At 37.7% G+C, this 12,787-nt stretch overlaps 1 protein-coding gene across 8 annotated transcripts in view; it reads right to left on the reverse strand.

Annotated features, from left to right (window-relative positions):
- Positions 1-12,787, reverse strand: part of VPS13B (vacuolar protein sorting 13 homolog B) — a 780,541-nt gene that overhangs the window by 93,751 nt on the left and 674,003 nt on the right. For all 8 annotated transcript variants that reach the window (XM_070477337.1, XM_070477338.1, XM_020914637.2 and 5 more), the window contains 2 exons: positions 2,388-2,569; positions 873-1,222 (listed from right to left, as the gene is read on the reverse strand). In XM_070477337.1, coding sequence (XP_070333438.1) covers positions 873-1,222; positions 2,388-2,569 — 532 coding nt within the window. The remainder of the gene's footprint in view (positions 1-872; positions 1,223-2,387; positions 2,570-12,787) is intronic.

A 12,787-nucleotide genomic window follows, 5' to 3' on the forward strand; every position in this document is an offset into this window, starting at 1 on the left:
GGGTGGAGTGAAGGACCATTTCTCTTGGGGAGTTAGTCTGCACAAATGCGTGTAACATACAAAATGTGAGGAAATGTCTCAGCTTAAATAATAAGACAGGCTTTATGAAAATGCAATGTTATACTGAAAATCAGTAAGGGAAGCAGAAGTGATTTGTTATTAAATCACTGAACATACTATGATCCAAATATTTTGTGAAATTATATTCATGATAGTGAACACGGATAGGTTCCCCATTTTAAATACATCATTTGAAACAGATTTATATCCTATCTCTTTTCTAATATGGCTAATTTCTGACAAAAGATAAAAGTAAAAAATTACTCATCAAGAGTCTTTAGCTGGTTGAAAAATCTAATACTGAGTGCTTTTTTAGTGAATCAAAATGGCAGAATAATAATGGGAGAAAAGCTAAGATTATATCATGCTCACGTATTTCCTCTCACTGCCTTTTTGCTTTGAAAGATGAAATGCTTTTATGAGAAAGGCTCACACAGGTTCTTCATTTCTGCAATGGCTGCTTAGACAATTTGATACATACCAAGTTGAAGCTTTGGCAAACTAAAGCCATAATACTTGGAAAAAATTTCTGGGAATATGTTACTTTCCACACAGATGTGGTACATTAGTCACAAAAATGTGGGCATGATCTCTGATGCATGTGTAGAGAACCCATATTCTCCAAAGGTTTTAAAAATAACATGCATCGCTTTGCCAAAACAGAACAGGCCCCAAATATAATGATGCCCGTCAGATTCTTCATTCTCTCACATTTTTGTTTGTGCTTAATTTATTGTTAGAAGTGATAACACAAAGTGTCTAGTAAAAGATCACACACGGACAAACGGTAAACTGTTCTAGAATGTGCATACCTGTTGCCAAGCTTGTATTGCAGTGTTGAGAGAATGAACTACATGTTGCCCAAAGTTTACAAATATTGAGTCAATGATGATGGAGCAATCAATCAGCTTTTCTACTGCATTGCTGGAAATTGCAGTCTGTCCAAAGATGCTGAAAGGTTTCACCAAGCTTTGCATTGTCACATTTCTGCACTCTAGAAGTTTACAGTCTGCTTGAGCTGAGAACTGGATCTCCTGACAGACAGAACTATTGTTCCACTGTCGAAGATACATGTGCGGTTCTTTGAAGGAAATAATCATGTATTCTAGTTCAGATGGCATATTTTTATCAGAAATAAATGGCTGTAGGTATTTTGGTGGAGCTGTTGAGAAAAACAAACAAGAAATACAGCAGTTGAGACTTTACTGAAATACAGAGATGACATTTAAATTACTCACTTCTTGGTTATTGAATGCAATAGTTGCTGGTTAATAAATTCAAACATTCTCTTGAAGATAATATAACATTTGAATTACCATTTGGTATTTGTAAACAACAGTTTTGTTCAAAAAGACAAAACAAAAAAAATTTTTAAAAAAGGAAAAACAAACCAACAAAAATAAGGTAACAAAAAAAAAAACTGACAAAAAACTGTTTTGTTCAAACAGCAGGTCTCTTTCCAAAGGTTACAGTTGCAGATAAAAATAAAATGAAGAGGAGGTAAATATTTAAGGCTTGTTTCACAGAAGTACTCTGTATCTACCCACCAAATCTGAAAACCAAAAACATGACCCAGAATTAGAAAATACAGGTTAAGCTCCATTTTTGCTGAAAAGGCAAGATGCTTAACAGCAGCTGTGTTTAGTTTTAATCTGTTTTTTTCCCCTTTTTCCATTACATGTAGGTTGAAAACCTAAGACCAGAATCAAAATGTATTAAGTAGAAAAGATTTGGTACAGACTTTTAGGAATAATTATTCAAGAACATGAGCAAATTTGTAAAAGGTCACTTTTGATATGTGGAAAAACTTACTCTTCTACCTTATAAACTTGTAAAAATGCTAGTCCTTTAAAATATTGGAGAATTTGTCCATTTTTGGTGGAAGGTATTTATACTTTTCAAGATAAAGTAGTATCAAGTACTTTTGGAAACTATTTGCCATTAATGTAATGGCTCAGAATATAAAACAAAAACAGATGTACTTCTTTCAAAAAATTCATAATTGGAGTAATAGTAAAAACCTGCAATCTTTGTAACTTCCTTGAAAATTCTCATTAGGAAGTACATTAAATCATGGCAATTCAATGTAACTGGTAACCTATATAATAGGTGCATGAGATGGTTCAAACATAAGGGGGACAATTATTATATGAAATAAAAAACTTCAGAATAACTTTGCTGGTGCTCATTGTTGAAGGAGATAAACACAGCTTCTAAAAATGTCCTCTTTCCCCATGTGAGTGGTGGTCGTTTGGGAAGGAGTTTTGTGTAGGGACAAAACAGTAAGTATTAAGTGGATGTTATTCTGATGCTAAAATAAAGAGTACCTGTGCCAAGCTGATCAAGGTGATGACAAAGATGGAACTCCAGGTGAGCAAACTGGAAGGAAATGCAGAGAGATGGGACAAACCATGGGGTAAAACAGGAGTCAACTCTGGTACAGGCAGCCAGGGCTGTTGGAGTTACAAGTTGGTCACAAGTGCTTTGAGAACCAGATTCACTTGCAGAGCTGTGGGAAATAATTAATAAAAGTTGAGTAACCTAAATTTTCCAACATCATATAAATGAAACACCTTTATAAGGGTTTTGAAAGCTAGCTCCCATAATCCTATAGTCAGTATATTATCAAATCTTCCATATTTGTTCACATAAATGAGTTTCTTTTAAAAATTAAGATCTTGTTGATTATTCTCATGAGCTATTAGCAGCAGTTTCATAGGATTACTGAAACCCCAGACCATATTGACCGCCAACCCAATTTTCACATGACTTATGGACAAGTTGTTCTCCTATTAAAGACCAACACAATTCAGAGTATGACTCTGCTGTTCAAAAGACCAAATGTTTTCAGCATCATAAATCTTTTACTTCTCCATATTGTCCATATCCATATTCCCATATAAGTCAGTCAATACTATTTATTGAATAGCCACTGAATACTGTACTAGGTGCCATAGAAGTTATGACCATGTTCAGAAGAACCAAGGTCTCATGGACAACTATACTGCATGTATATTGAGTACACATATACTCAATATATGTATTGGGTCCTCTATTTGTCCATCCCCCTAACACATTCTATACCAGAAAAATTCGGTTAAAATAAATAGTGAAGGAATCTGCAGGAGGAAATAAATTTTTTCAGTGGCTGCCGGTGTGCATGGGAACATGCAGCCTCGTTACCTCGCCTTAGTTTGCTCGCAGAGACATGGAGCTGGGGACTGGGAGATGCCAGGGTGCATTCTGGTCATTGTGGCTCCCTGAATTGATGCAGCCCTAGTCCCCCTCACCGTCTTCCACCCTCTTCTTGCCAAATCTGAAATTTGCTTATAGCTGTGGTGGAGCCTGGCTCCCACATCCATAAGGAGCTTAGAGAAGAAGCACTGGCTTATAGTGTCCTCGGGAAAGCTATGACAGGAAAAACTAAAGAAATAAATCCTAGGTTTTCAATGAAGTCACAGTCTAACTGGTGGTATAAAATATGTCGACATTTACAAACAGTATAAAATGGAACAACCACCGAGGATTAGGAGAGTTGGAAGTGTGGCCAGAGCAGAGACCAAAGAGGAACTCAGAATGGCATGGGGTGGATCACGTGGGGTTCTCAAGAGTGTGAATCTTCAGCTGGGTTTTGACAGAAGTGGTGAAAAGAAAGCTAGGTTTAGTGAGTGTTTAACTTCAAGGAGTTTATAGCGTGGTGGTATTTACTGCAATGTTACAACTCTGTATGCAAAAATCCACTGTATATAAAGGAAACACAACTCTGGGCCAATGTTTCTGATGAAATGTTATGCATGAAAATGCAGCTAGGTACAGTCTTAATACTTCTATAAATGGGCATACTAATCCAAACAGCTTTCTAGGAATTTATTTGTGGAGTTATAAATAAAAATCTCATTTAAAATAAACAACAAGGCCCCACTGTATATAGCACAGGGAACTATATTCAATATCTTGTAATTACCTATAACAGAAAAGAATATGAAAACATATATATACATATTATACATATTATACATATGTAACTGACTCACTTTCCTATACACCAGAAACTAACATAACATTGTAAATCAACCACTTCACTTTAAAAAAAATCACAGGTAAAAAAGATCTCATTGGCAAGGTAAAATTAAAAATTTATTCAAAAAGGCCAAACTGTCTTAGCTGTATTAATACATGTGTTTTACACATATGAACTCTCTCCCTTAAGAAGTTGTTAAAAATAGGGTATAGTGTTAGTCAAAATATTATTAAAAATCCAGGTGAGAGTACTTCTTTGAGATCAGTTCTAAAACTGTAAGCACACAATTTGAGGTGTTTATCTGAAGAATTTTTTTTTTACCAACTGCCATTTTTGACACTTTTGATATTTTCCAAAATTTACTTTTCTCTCTCTTGAGAGTAGCAAATACTGTGACAAGTTGAAAAAGTTGCTAAGGTATCACAATCTTTATTTATAACAAATTGATTGACTTTTTGCTTTTCCTAAATTAAATGTACAAATCAATGGTTAAAAAAATATTTTTAGGTCTTATAGCAACTCCTAACATATATATTCAAGCAGTCAGTACTCTTTCACTCATGAAGTTCTATCTAAAATGTTACTAGATTAATCTATATTTAAAATTTGAGTTATAACAAAATTAAAATGTCTTAAACATAAAGTTAATATGGCACATGCAATATGAATATGCTTTATATTTGAATCAATAAAGTTTTTTTGATATTCACCTTAATTTGATCATCACTATACACTATAAAGGGCTCCCCAGGTGGCACTAGTGATAAAGAACAGGCCTGCCAATGCAAGAGACATAAGAGATCCAGGTGTGATCAGGTTCAGGGTCAAGAAGATCCCCTGGAGAAGGAAATGGCAACCCACTCCAGTATTCTTGCCTGGAGAATCCCCATGGACAGAAGAGCCTGGTGGGCTGCAGTCCATGGGGTCACACAGAATCAGACATGGCTGAAGCAACTTAGCATACATGAAAGCACATACACTATAAAAGTAGCATCTGTATGTTTACCTCTTACATAAGGATTAAAAATATCTGTATAATAGAGCTAAACAGTCAAAGATGAGAACAGTGATGGTGCTAGGGACACTTACAGCAGCCTCATTTCCTTAATTAAGTATGATGGACTTTGATCTGATCCAGATATCAAAAGGAAAAACATGACTTATGAGATGTGTAATAATCAGAAATAGAAAAGCAAAAATGGCTCTAAGGAGCAAAACCTCTCAAATAGTAATACACAGAACTCAAGATTCAATAGTTCAAATAATCAATAAGTTCCTAATGGAAATTCTAATTTTTAAAACAAAGGAAATATTCTAAAAGTAGAAAGTATAGCAGGAGTTTTACACATCCATACCTTCATTTGAGCCAAAGAAACTTATAGGTTGTTCTAGGTGACCCACAGACGGGAATCAATTCCTTTAAACAAGGAGTGTTTTAATAAGTCTGAATCTTGATTGATTCATAGGCACTGCAGGGACCCAAGCATAATCCTTAAAAATTCACTCCTGGATATCACTCCAGGTATCCAACAACAATAGCTCTGCAGGTATCCAACAATGATCTGACTTGACTGGAAAAGCCTTGAGCTTTTCTCTGGATCCCTCTGTGGTATTAAGAGTTTTAGAATACAGCATAGAGATTAAGCAGAGAATGACTGATTTAAGAAAACCTAGATGAAAATGCTTGAACTGCTACACTTATACTGTGAAAGTGTTAGTTGCTCAGTCATGTAGGACTTTCTGTGACCCCATGGGCTCTAGCTCACCAGGCTCCTCTGTCCATGTAATTCTCCAGGCAAGAACACTGGAGTGGGTTGTCATTCCTTTCTCTAGGGGATCTTCCCAACCCAGGGATTGGATCTGGTTCTCCCACATTGCATACAGATTCTTTACCATCTGAGTCACCAAGGAAGCCCGACCACTTATATTGTAATCGTGGGCAAATAATTTCACCTTGCTAAATCTCAGTTTTCTTATTTGTAAAGTGAGTAACTGGACTTGCTTTTTCAGTATTAAAGGAAGTACTGCATACAAATTGCTTGGCATAAGGTCTATCACTCCATGATAGGAAAAAAAAAAACAACTCTGTCCCTCTTTTCCTGATTGGCAAACAGGGTACCATACTGGCTACTTAGTTTAATGTTAGTTGCTGGTGATTACCCTCAGTTCCCAAGTGAAAGTGAAAGTCGCTCAGTCCTGTCCAACTCTTTATGACCCCATGGACTATATAGTCCATGGAACTCTCCAGGCCAGAATACTGGAGTGGGTAGCCTACCCCGTCTCAAGAGAACTCATAATATCATGCTGTCATTCACGCCAGTGCAGCACTGTTTCTCACTGGTTCACCTAAACTCTCTCCTGCCTACTGGAAAAACACTGCCCTGTCCATTCTGGGAGAGCACTGAATGGATGAGAGAAGGCAAGGCGCAATGTGAGTGCCTGCTACACCATGTTCTCTCTATTCCTTAGAACTGTCTTTCTGGGGGAGAATGTCTTAATTCAGACCCAAAATAAGAAATACACTTCTGTTGTAACCTAGTACACACATAAAATCAGAGGGGGGATTACTCAAAATATGATATTCTCTGATTTTTTTAAGTTGTGGTGAAGCATACATAATGTGAAATTCACTGTTTTAACCATTTAACAGTTTACAGTTTAGTGGCATTAAGTACGTTCACACTGTTGTGCAATTATCAACAGCATCCATCTTCAGAATTTTTTCATCTTCCCAAACTGAGAGTCTATACAACATGGATGGAGCTAGAGATTATCATATTAAGTGAAAGAAGTCAGACAAATACTTTATGATATTGCTTATATGTGGAATCTAAAAAAGTGATATAAATGAATTTAACTTACAAAACAAAAACAGATTCACAGAAACAGAAAACAAACTTAGGGTTACCAAAAGAGAGAGTGGGGGGAGTGTCATGAGAAAGGGATAAATTAGGAGTTTGGGATTAGCTGATGCAAACTACTATAAATAAAATAGATAAACAAGGACCTATACTGTACAGCACAGAGAACTAATCAATAGCTTGTTACCAACTAGGATAGAAAAGAATCTGAAAAAGAATATATCTGAAGCGTCTGGCTGCACGTCTGAAACTGATATAACACTATGAATTAACTATACTTCAATTTTTAAGAAATGGTTAAAAAATCTCAGCTGCAACCTGCTATGTTGATTCCATGACCCACTGATGGATTAAAACTACATATGTAGTTTTTTTTTTTTTTCTTGGGCCTTGATCAGAAGGACTTGGGCCCCTACATATGTAGTTTTAAAAAGATGGGAAGAAGGACTGCCTGGCAAAGTCCAACTCCCTGGCGGAGGGGTAAGGAGTTGTTACATCGAGTTTCATTACCAACTAAAAGGAAACAGTAAAAGGCTTAAAAAAGATAATTGGGGAAGAATACAAGCATTCCTTACGCAAGGGGCAGAAGACAAAAACTCACATTTAGCCCTCGGAAAGAACTTTCTGTATATCCTGGATTACATCACTGTGGGAGCAGAAATGAGTGGGAAAGCAGTTCCAACCAAGATTATTGTCTGAATGGTTTATGGAAGTCAAATGGTTAAAAAAATGGTACCCTGGAAATTTTTGCCCAGACACTCAGTTGTGACTGACTCTTTGCAATCCTATGTGCTGTAGCCTGCCAGGCACCTCTGTCCATGGGATTCTCCAGGCAAGAATACTGGAGTGGGTGGCCATTTCCTTCTCCACCTAGCAAATTTAGGTACATCTAAAAGTACAGCTCTAAGTAGCCAAATGGAGGGGAATGGTATCTAGTGGCCACAGTGATCTTCTCATGGAAAGTCAAACAGCGAGAAGAAAGGAAATGACCCAGGGACTTTGCCATCACAATGCTCTTTCTCTGATTCCTGGACTACCTCCATACGCAAGAAAGAAGGCTGGGGAAATGAAGAGCATCTCTCCTTCTCACACACACACACACACACACACAGAGTTATGGAACACTGTCTCAAAGTACATTGAATATGAGCTGACAGTGACTTCTTTTACAAGATCTTCAGGGAGTGGGAGAAAAATATTATTATTATTTGTACTCTAAAAAACTCAACAGAGTTTTGATGTTCATTGCATGAAGATAGAATCACACACTCTTTAAGCCACTTCTCTTTCCAGGATGCCTTCCTCTATGAACCTGCAATTCCTTGTCAGCAATCTACTTCCACATGTTTTAACACTGTGAGAAAGTGACCATATAATATGGAAAGTAACACCAAAGACTCAGCACAGGTTAACAGTTTTTGTTGTTGTTGTTCAGTCGCTCAGTTGTGTCTGACTCTTTGCGACTCCATGGACTGCAGCATGCCAGGCTTCCCTCTCCTTCACCATCTCCCAGAGCTTGCTCAAACTCATATCCAGTGAGTTGGTGATGCCATCCAATCATCTCCTCTGTCATCCCCTTCTCCTCCTGCCTTCTATCTTTCCCCAGCATCAGGGTCTTTTCCAATAAGTCGGCTCTTTGTATCAGATGGCCAAAGTATTGGAGCTTCTACTTCAGCATCAGTCCTTCCAATAAATATTCAAGGTTGATTTCCTTTAGGATTGACTGCTTTGATCTCCTTGCTGTCTAAGGGACTCTCAAGAGTCTCCTCGAGCACTATGGTTCGAAAGCATCAATTCTTTGGTGCTCAGCCTTCTTTATTGTCCAAGTCTTACATCCCTACATGACTACTGGGAAAACCAAAGCTCTGACTGTAGGGACCTCTGTCAGCAAAGTAATGTCTCTGCTTTTTAATATGCTGTCTAAGTTTGGCATAGCTTTTCTTCCAAGAAGCAAGCATCTTTTAATTTCATGGCTGCAGTCACCATCTGCAGTGATTTTGGAGCCCAAGAAAATAAAGTCTCACTGTTTCCACTGTTTACCCATTTATACGCCATGAAGTGATGGGACTGGAGGCCATGATCTTAGTTTTCTGAATGTTGAGCTTAAGCCAGCTTTTACACTCTCTTCTTTCATCTTCATCAAGGGGCTCTTTAGTTCCTCTTTGCTTTCTGCCATAAGGGTGGTGTCATCTGCATATCTGAGGTTACTGATATTTCTTCCTGCAATCTTGATTCCAGCTTGTGATTGATTCCAGTCTGGTATTTCATGTGATGTACTCTGCATATAAGTTTAATAAGCAGGGTGACAATATACAGCCTTGATGCACTCCTTTCCCGATTCTGAACCAGTCTGTTGTTCCATATTCAGATCTAACTGATGATTCTTGACCTCCATACAGGTTTCCAGGAGGCAGGTAAGGTGGTCTAGTACAGAGTTTAGCATTATCATCAAACAGCTTGTTATAAAATTAACTGGATATATATACCAAGATCTTCACAGTTTTTGTTGTGTAACACAACAATTATCTGAAACTTGTGACTTTACATAGTCATATACTTCCAGAATTAGTCATGTGGGGTGAAAAGTAGGAGGGTGAAACCAAGCAGAAAGTTGTTCTGGTCTATCCGAAGACATCTGGTTGATACCAAACTCAGGGAACCTGGCAGAATAGCCCAAAGCTTGAGTCCTGGGTTCACTAGTTCATTTCTCATCTTTCCTCCCAAGTCCCTCACTGGGTAAGAAACCATAAATTCCAAATACAGCATGAGCTTGCTGGCCATCATGTTTGCTCTTGAGATCCACTTTCTACCCTTCCCTGTCCTATTCTCTGCCCCTGACTGTATCAACGAGCCACTTTCTTCTCAGTGTGTCTTTTGGTTCAGGCAGTGGAAGGTGCCCACAGGAGATCAGAAGATGGGAAGAGACTCGGGGGATGGCCTCCATTTTCCTGGCTCCTTCTTAGTCACATTTCCTCCTCCAAAAACAGCTGGTCCCTCCACCAAAAACAGCTACAATCACGTGTTCTGGGTTAGTTTCAGTAATGGCTGTATCACCTGGCTCTTCCAGGACCAAGAATGGGATGGTTCCCCAGGGTTTCCAGCCTCGGGGTACTGTTCTATCCCTTAACTTTGCCAACACTTTGGAAATAGTCTTTACATTAAACTCTCCTCAGGTAATCAGTTTGAGTGTGCTGGCTATTTCTTGTCAAGGCCTAACTGGTAAAAGGGGTTTATTTAAACTTCAGCAGTGGGTAATAGGGATGGGCAAATACATACATGATGAGATTCAAAATAAATAGCTAAAATGGCTATCCTGAAAAGTGAAAGTGTTAGTCGCTCAGCTGTGACTGCATGGACTACAGCCCGCCAGGTTCCTCTGTCCATAGGATTTTACAGGCAAGAATACTGGAGTGGATTTCCATTCCCTACTCCAGGGGATCTTCCAGACCCAGGGATCGAACCCTGCATGTCAGGAAGGTTCTTTACCATCTGAGACACCAGGTACCCTCCAGGTCAGGCCTTAAAGATTGTATCTCCTGTTTCAGTCCAGTGCACCACAAACAGCAGTCTCATTAAGGTCAATAGTATTGTGGAAACTAAGACTAACGATTACCCACCATTTTCATATGATCAAGCAAACCATTAATTAAAGACAGTAGAAAATAAGTATTACAAATACATGGGGAGTGAGTTAAAGAATATATGCCTATATGAGATACACAGACCAAGGTTTAAGAGACTGAATTCTTGTCTCCAGTCCTATGTACTGAAGGCTATCTGCCACCTTTCAGACTGGTTAGCTCCCACCCCTTCCTAAGCCTTCAGCTCAGAAATCAGGTTCTTGGGGCCAAATAGCTAGTTGGGGATGGAGCCAGGACTTAAACCCAGGTCTCCTGACTTCAAACTGTCTAATGAACAGTGCTTCTATTTACATACACACAGTGATGCCACAATCACTGTCCTAAACTGTTGGAACTTTTTGACAATTGTGGGCAGGATGCCTTTTTTTTTTTTAGATTAAGCTTCATGGGAGTTATTTTTATGAACTTTCTTCTAGTAATGTACAATGGCCTGATGCATATCCACCTCAAACTATAAATATTATTTAAAATAAGACAACTTCTAATCATGAAAGTGTCAGGTTTTTGCTCAGTTTTTGATTTCTCATGATAGAATATATTGGATCTAATTATAGCAGTTTTATCTCTACAGAAAATGTTGAGTATTATCAAAGCACTGATGTTTTCCTTCAAGAAAATGGATGAAATTTATTTACTGTCTTTTTTGAAAAATGTCTTAATGTTGGTGTTAATTTATGTTGACTTTTAAACCAGCTCTTGAAATTTCATTTCACTAATAGCAATTTCTACCTGAAAAATTTATGCAAACAATTTAAAGTAAGATCACTTATGAAATATTAGGCAAGATGAAAAATCCCAGGTGAGGACAAAAGACCTGTGATTACAATGTCAAAAGCATGGTGAAAAATTGCCTAAATTTGACTGCATAAATTTCCATTCCCTAAAGATTCCACATTTCTGCACTGCTAGATTTTTATGAATGTTTCAGATTCAAAGAAATTAACCTGTTCAATTGATGAAAATGTATTCTTTCATTATTAGAATCAAGAAATGATGTCTAACGATACCAATAATAAAACAGTTGTTGTTTTTAAATCAATTTCATTACCGATAGCTCTGTTTTCTTAGATTTCCTGGTTTCTGACTAGGTAATTTATGCTTAGAAGAGGCAATCTTTCTATCCACCTGCTAACTCCTCACAGGACGGGTGCTCTTTTCACAGCTGCATTTCATACATGTAAAATCAACACCCCATTCCTCTAACGTATTTTTACCAGTTGTACTTTAGTAGGTAATATACTAGGAAAGTAATTATTTTTAAAGAGCCCAAATGACCTAGAAATACAGTATAAAAATAGAAATAGAGCATAAATAAAGTATAAGACATATTATTATTAAGCAAACAAAGTAATCAATGAAAAAAAGACTGTGAGGCTACAGAGTAAAATGCGAACAGAGGTTTGTATTGTGTGATATGATGATGGGTAGTTGTATTATTTTCTTTATTTCCCAAATGTTCTTCAAGGAACACATATTATTACTAATTATGAAAGAGAAAGTATTCACAACTATCTATAATATAGAACAGGAATCAGAATACAAAATGGTACGCTATGATTATGACCCTGTAAAGGCATACAATGTGGCAAAAATAAAGGTGAAAAAAAGAGAAAACAGTTCATTGCAAGGTGTTGGAATGGTCAACTTTTTTTTTTCCCCTCTCTGTTAGTGTCAAAATGGTGCTTGGGAAAGAAAGGGAGGGAGGGAGGGATTATACATGAGGAATCAGATGACGCTAAAGCGAATCCGTCAGAATTCAAAGGTAGGACGCTGACAGTGAGGGGCAGCAAGAGCAGTACGGGCCCACAGCACACAGATCACACGGGCGAGGAACTGTCCCACCGACGGTGACTCAGCGTCCTTCTCTTGTCATTATGAGAGCGTGAACAGAACGATGTGACAGGCATGTAACCCTGAAGGAGTGCTGAAGAGCACATGGCTGAAGCCATTTTTTCTCTAATTTAGTGGCTGTATGAAGCAAGCAAACACTGAAAGTGGGAACAATTTGTCTGTTTTGTCACTAACCAGATATACTGAAGGAGGTGTGGAATAGGAAGTTCTAGGGACATGATTCAGAATACCTGAAGTCTATAGCTCTCAAGATACATTACAGAGAGATAGATTCAAGAGCTGGATAAAGCTTTGGTTATCTGAAATCCTTTTGAGTATAAATTATTTTGGTTAGCCAAGTTTTCCTAATGTCT

Source organism: Odocoileus virginianus, chromosome 15, assembly GCF_023699985.2.
Source record: "Odocoileus virginianus isolate 20LAN1187 ecotype Illinois chromosome 15, Ovbor_1.2, whole genome shotgun sequence".
Taxonomy (NCBI): Eukaryota; Metazoa; Chordata; class Mammalia; order Artiodactyla; family Cervidae; genus Odocoileus; species Odocoileus virginianus.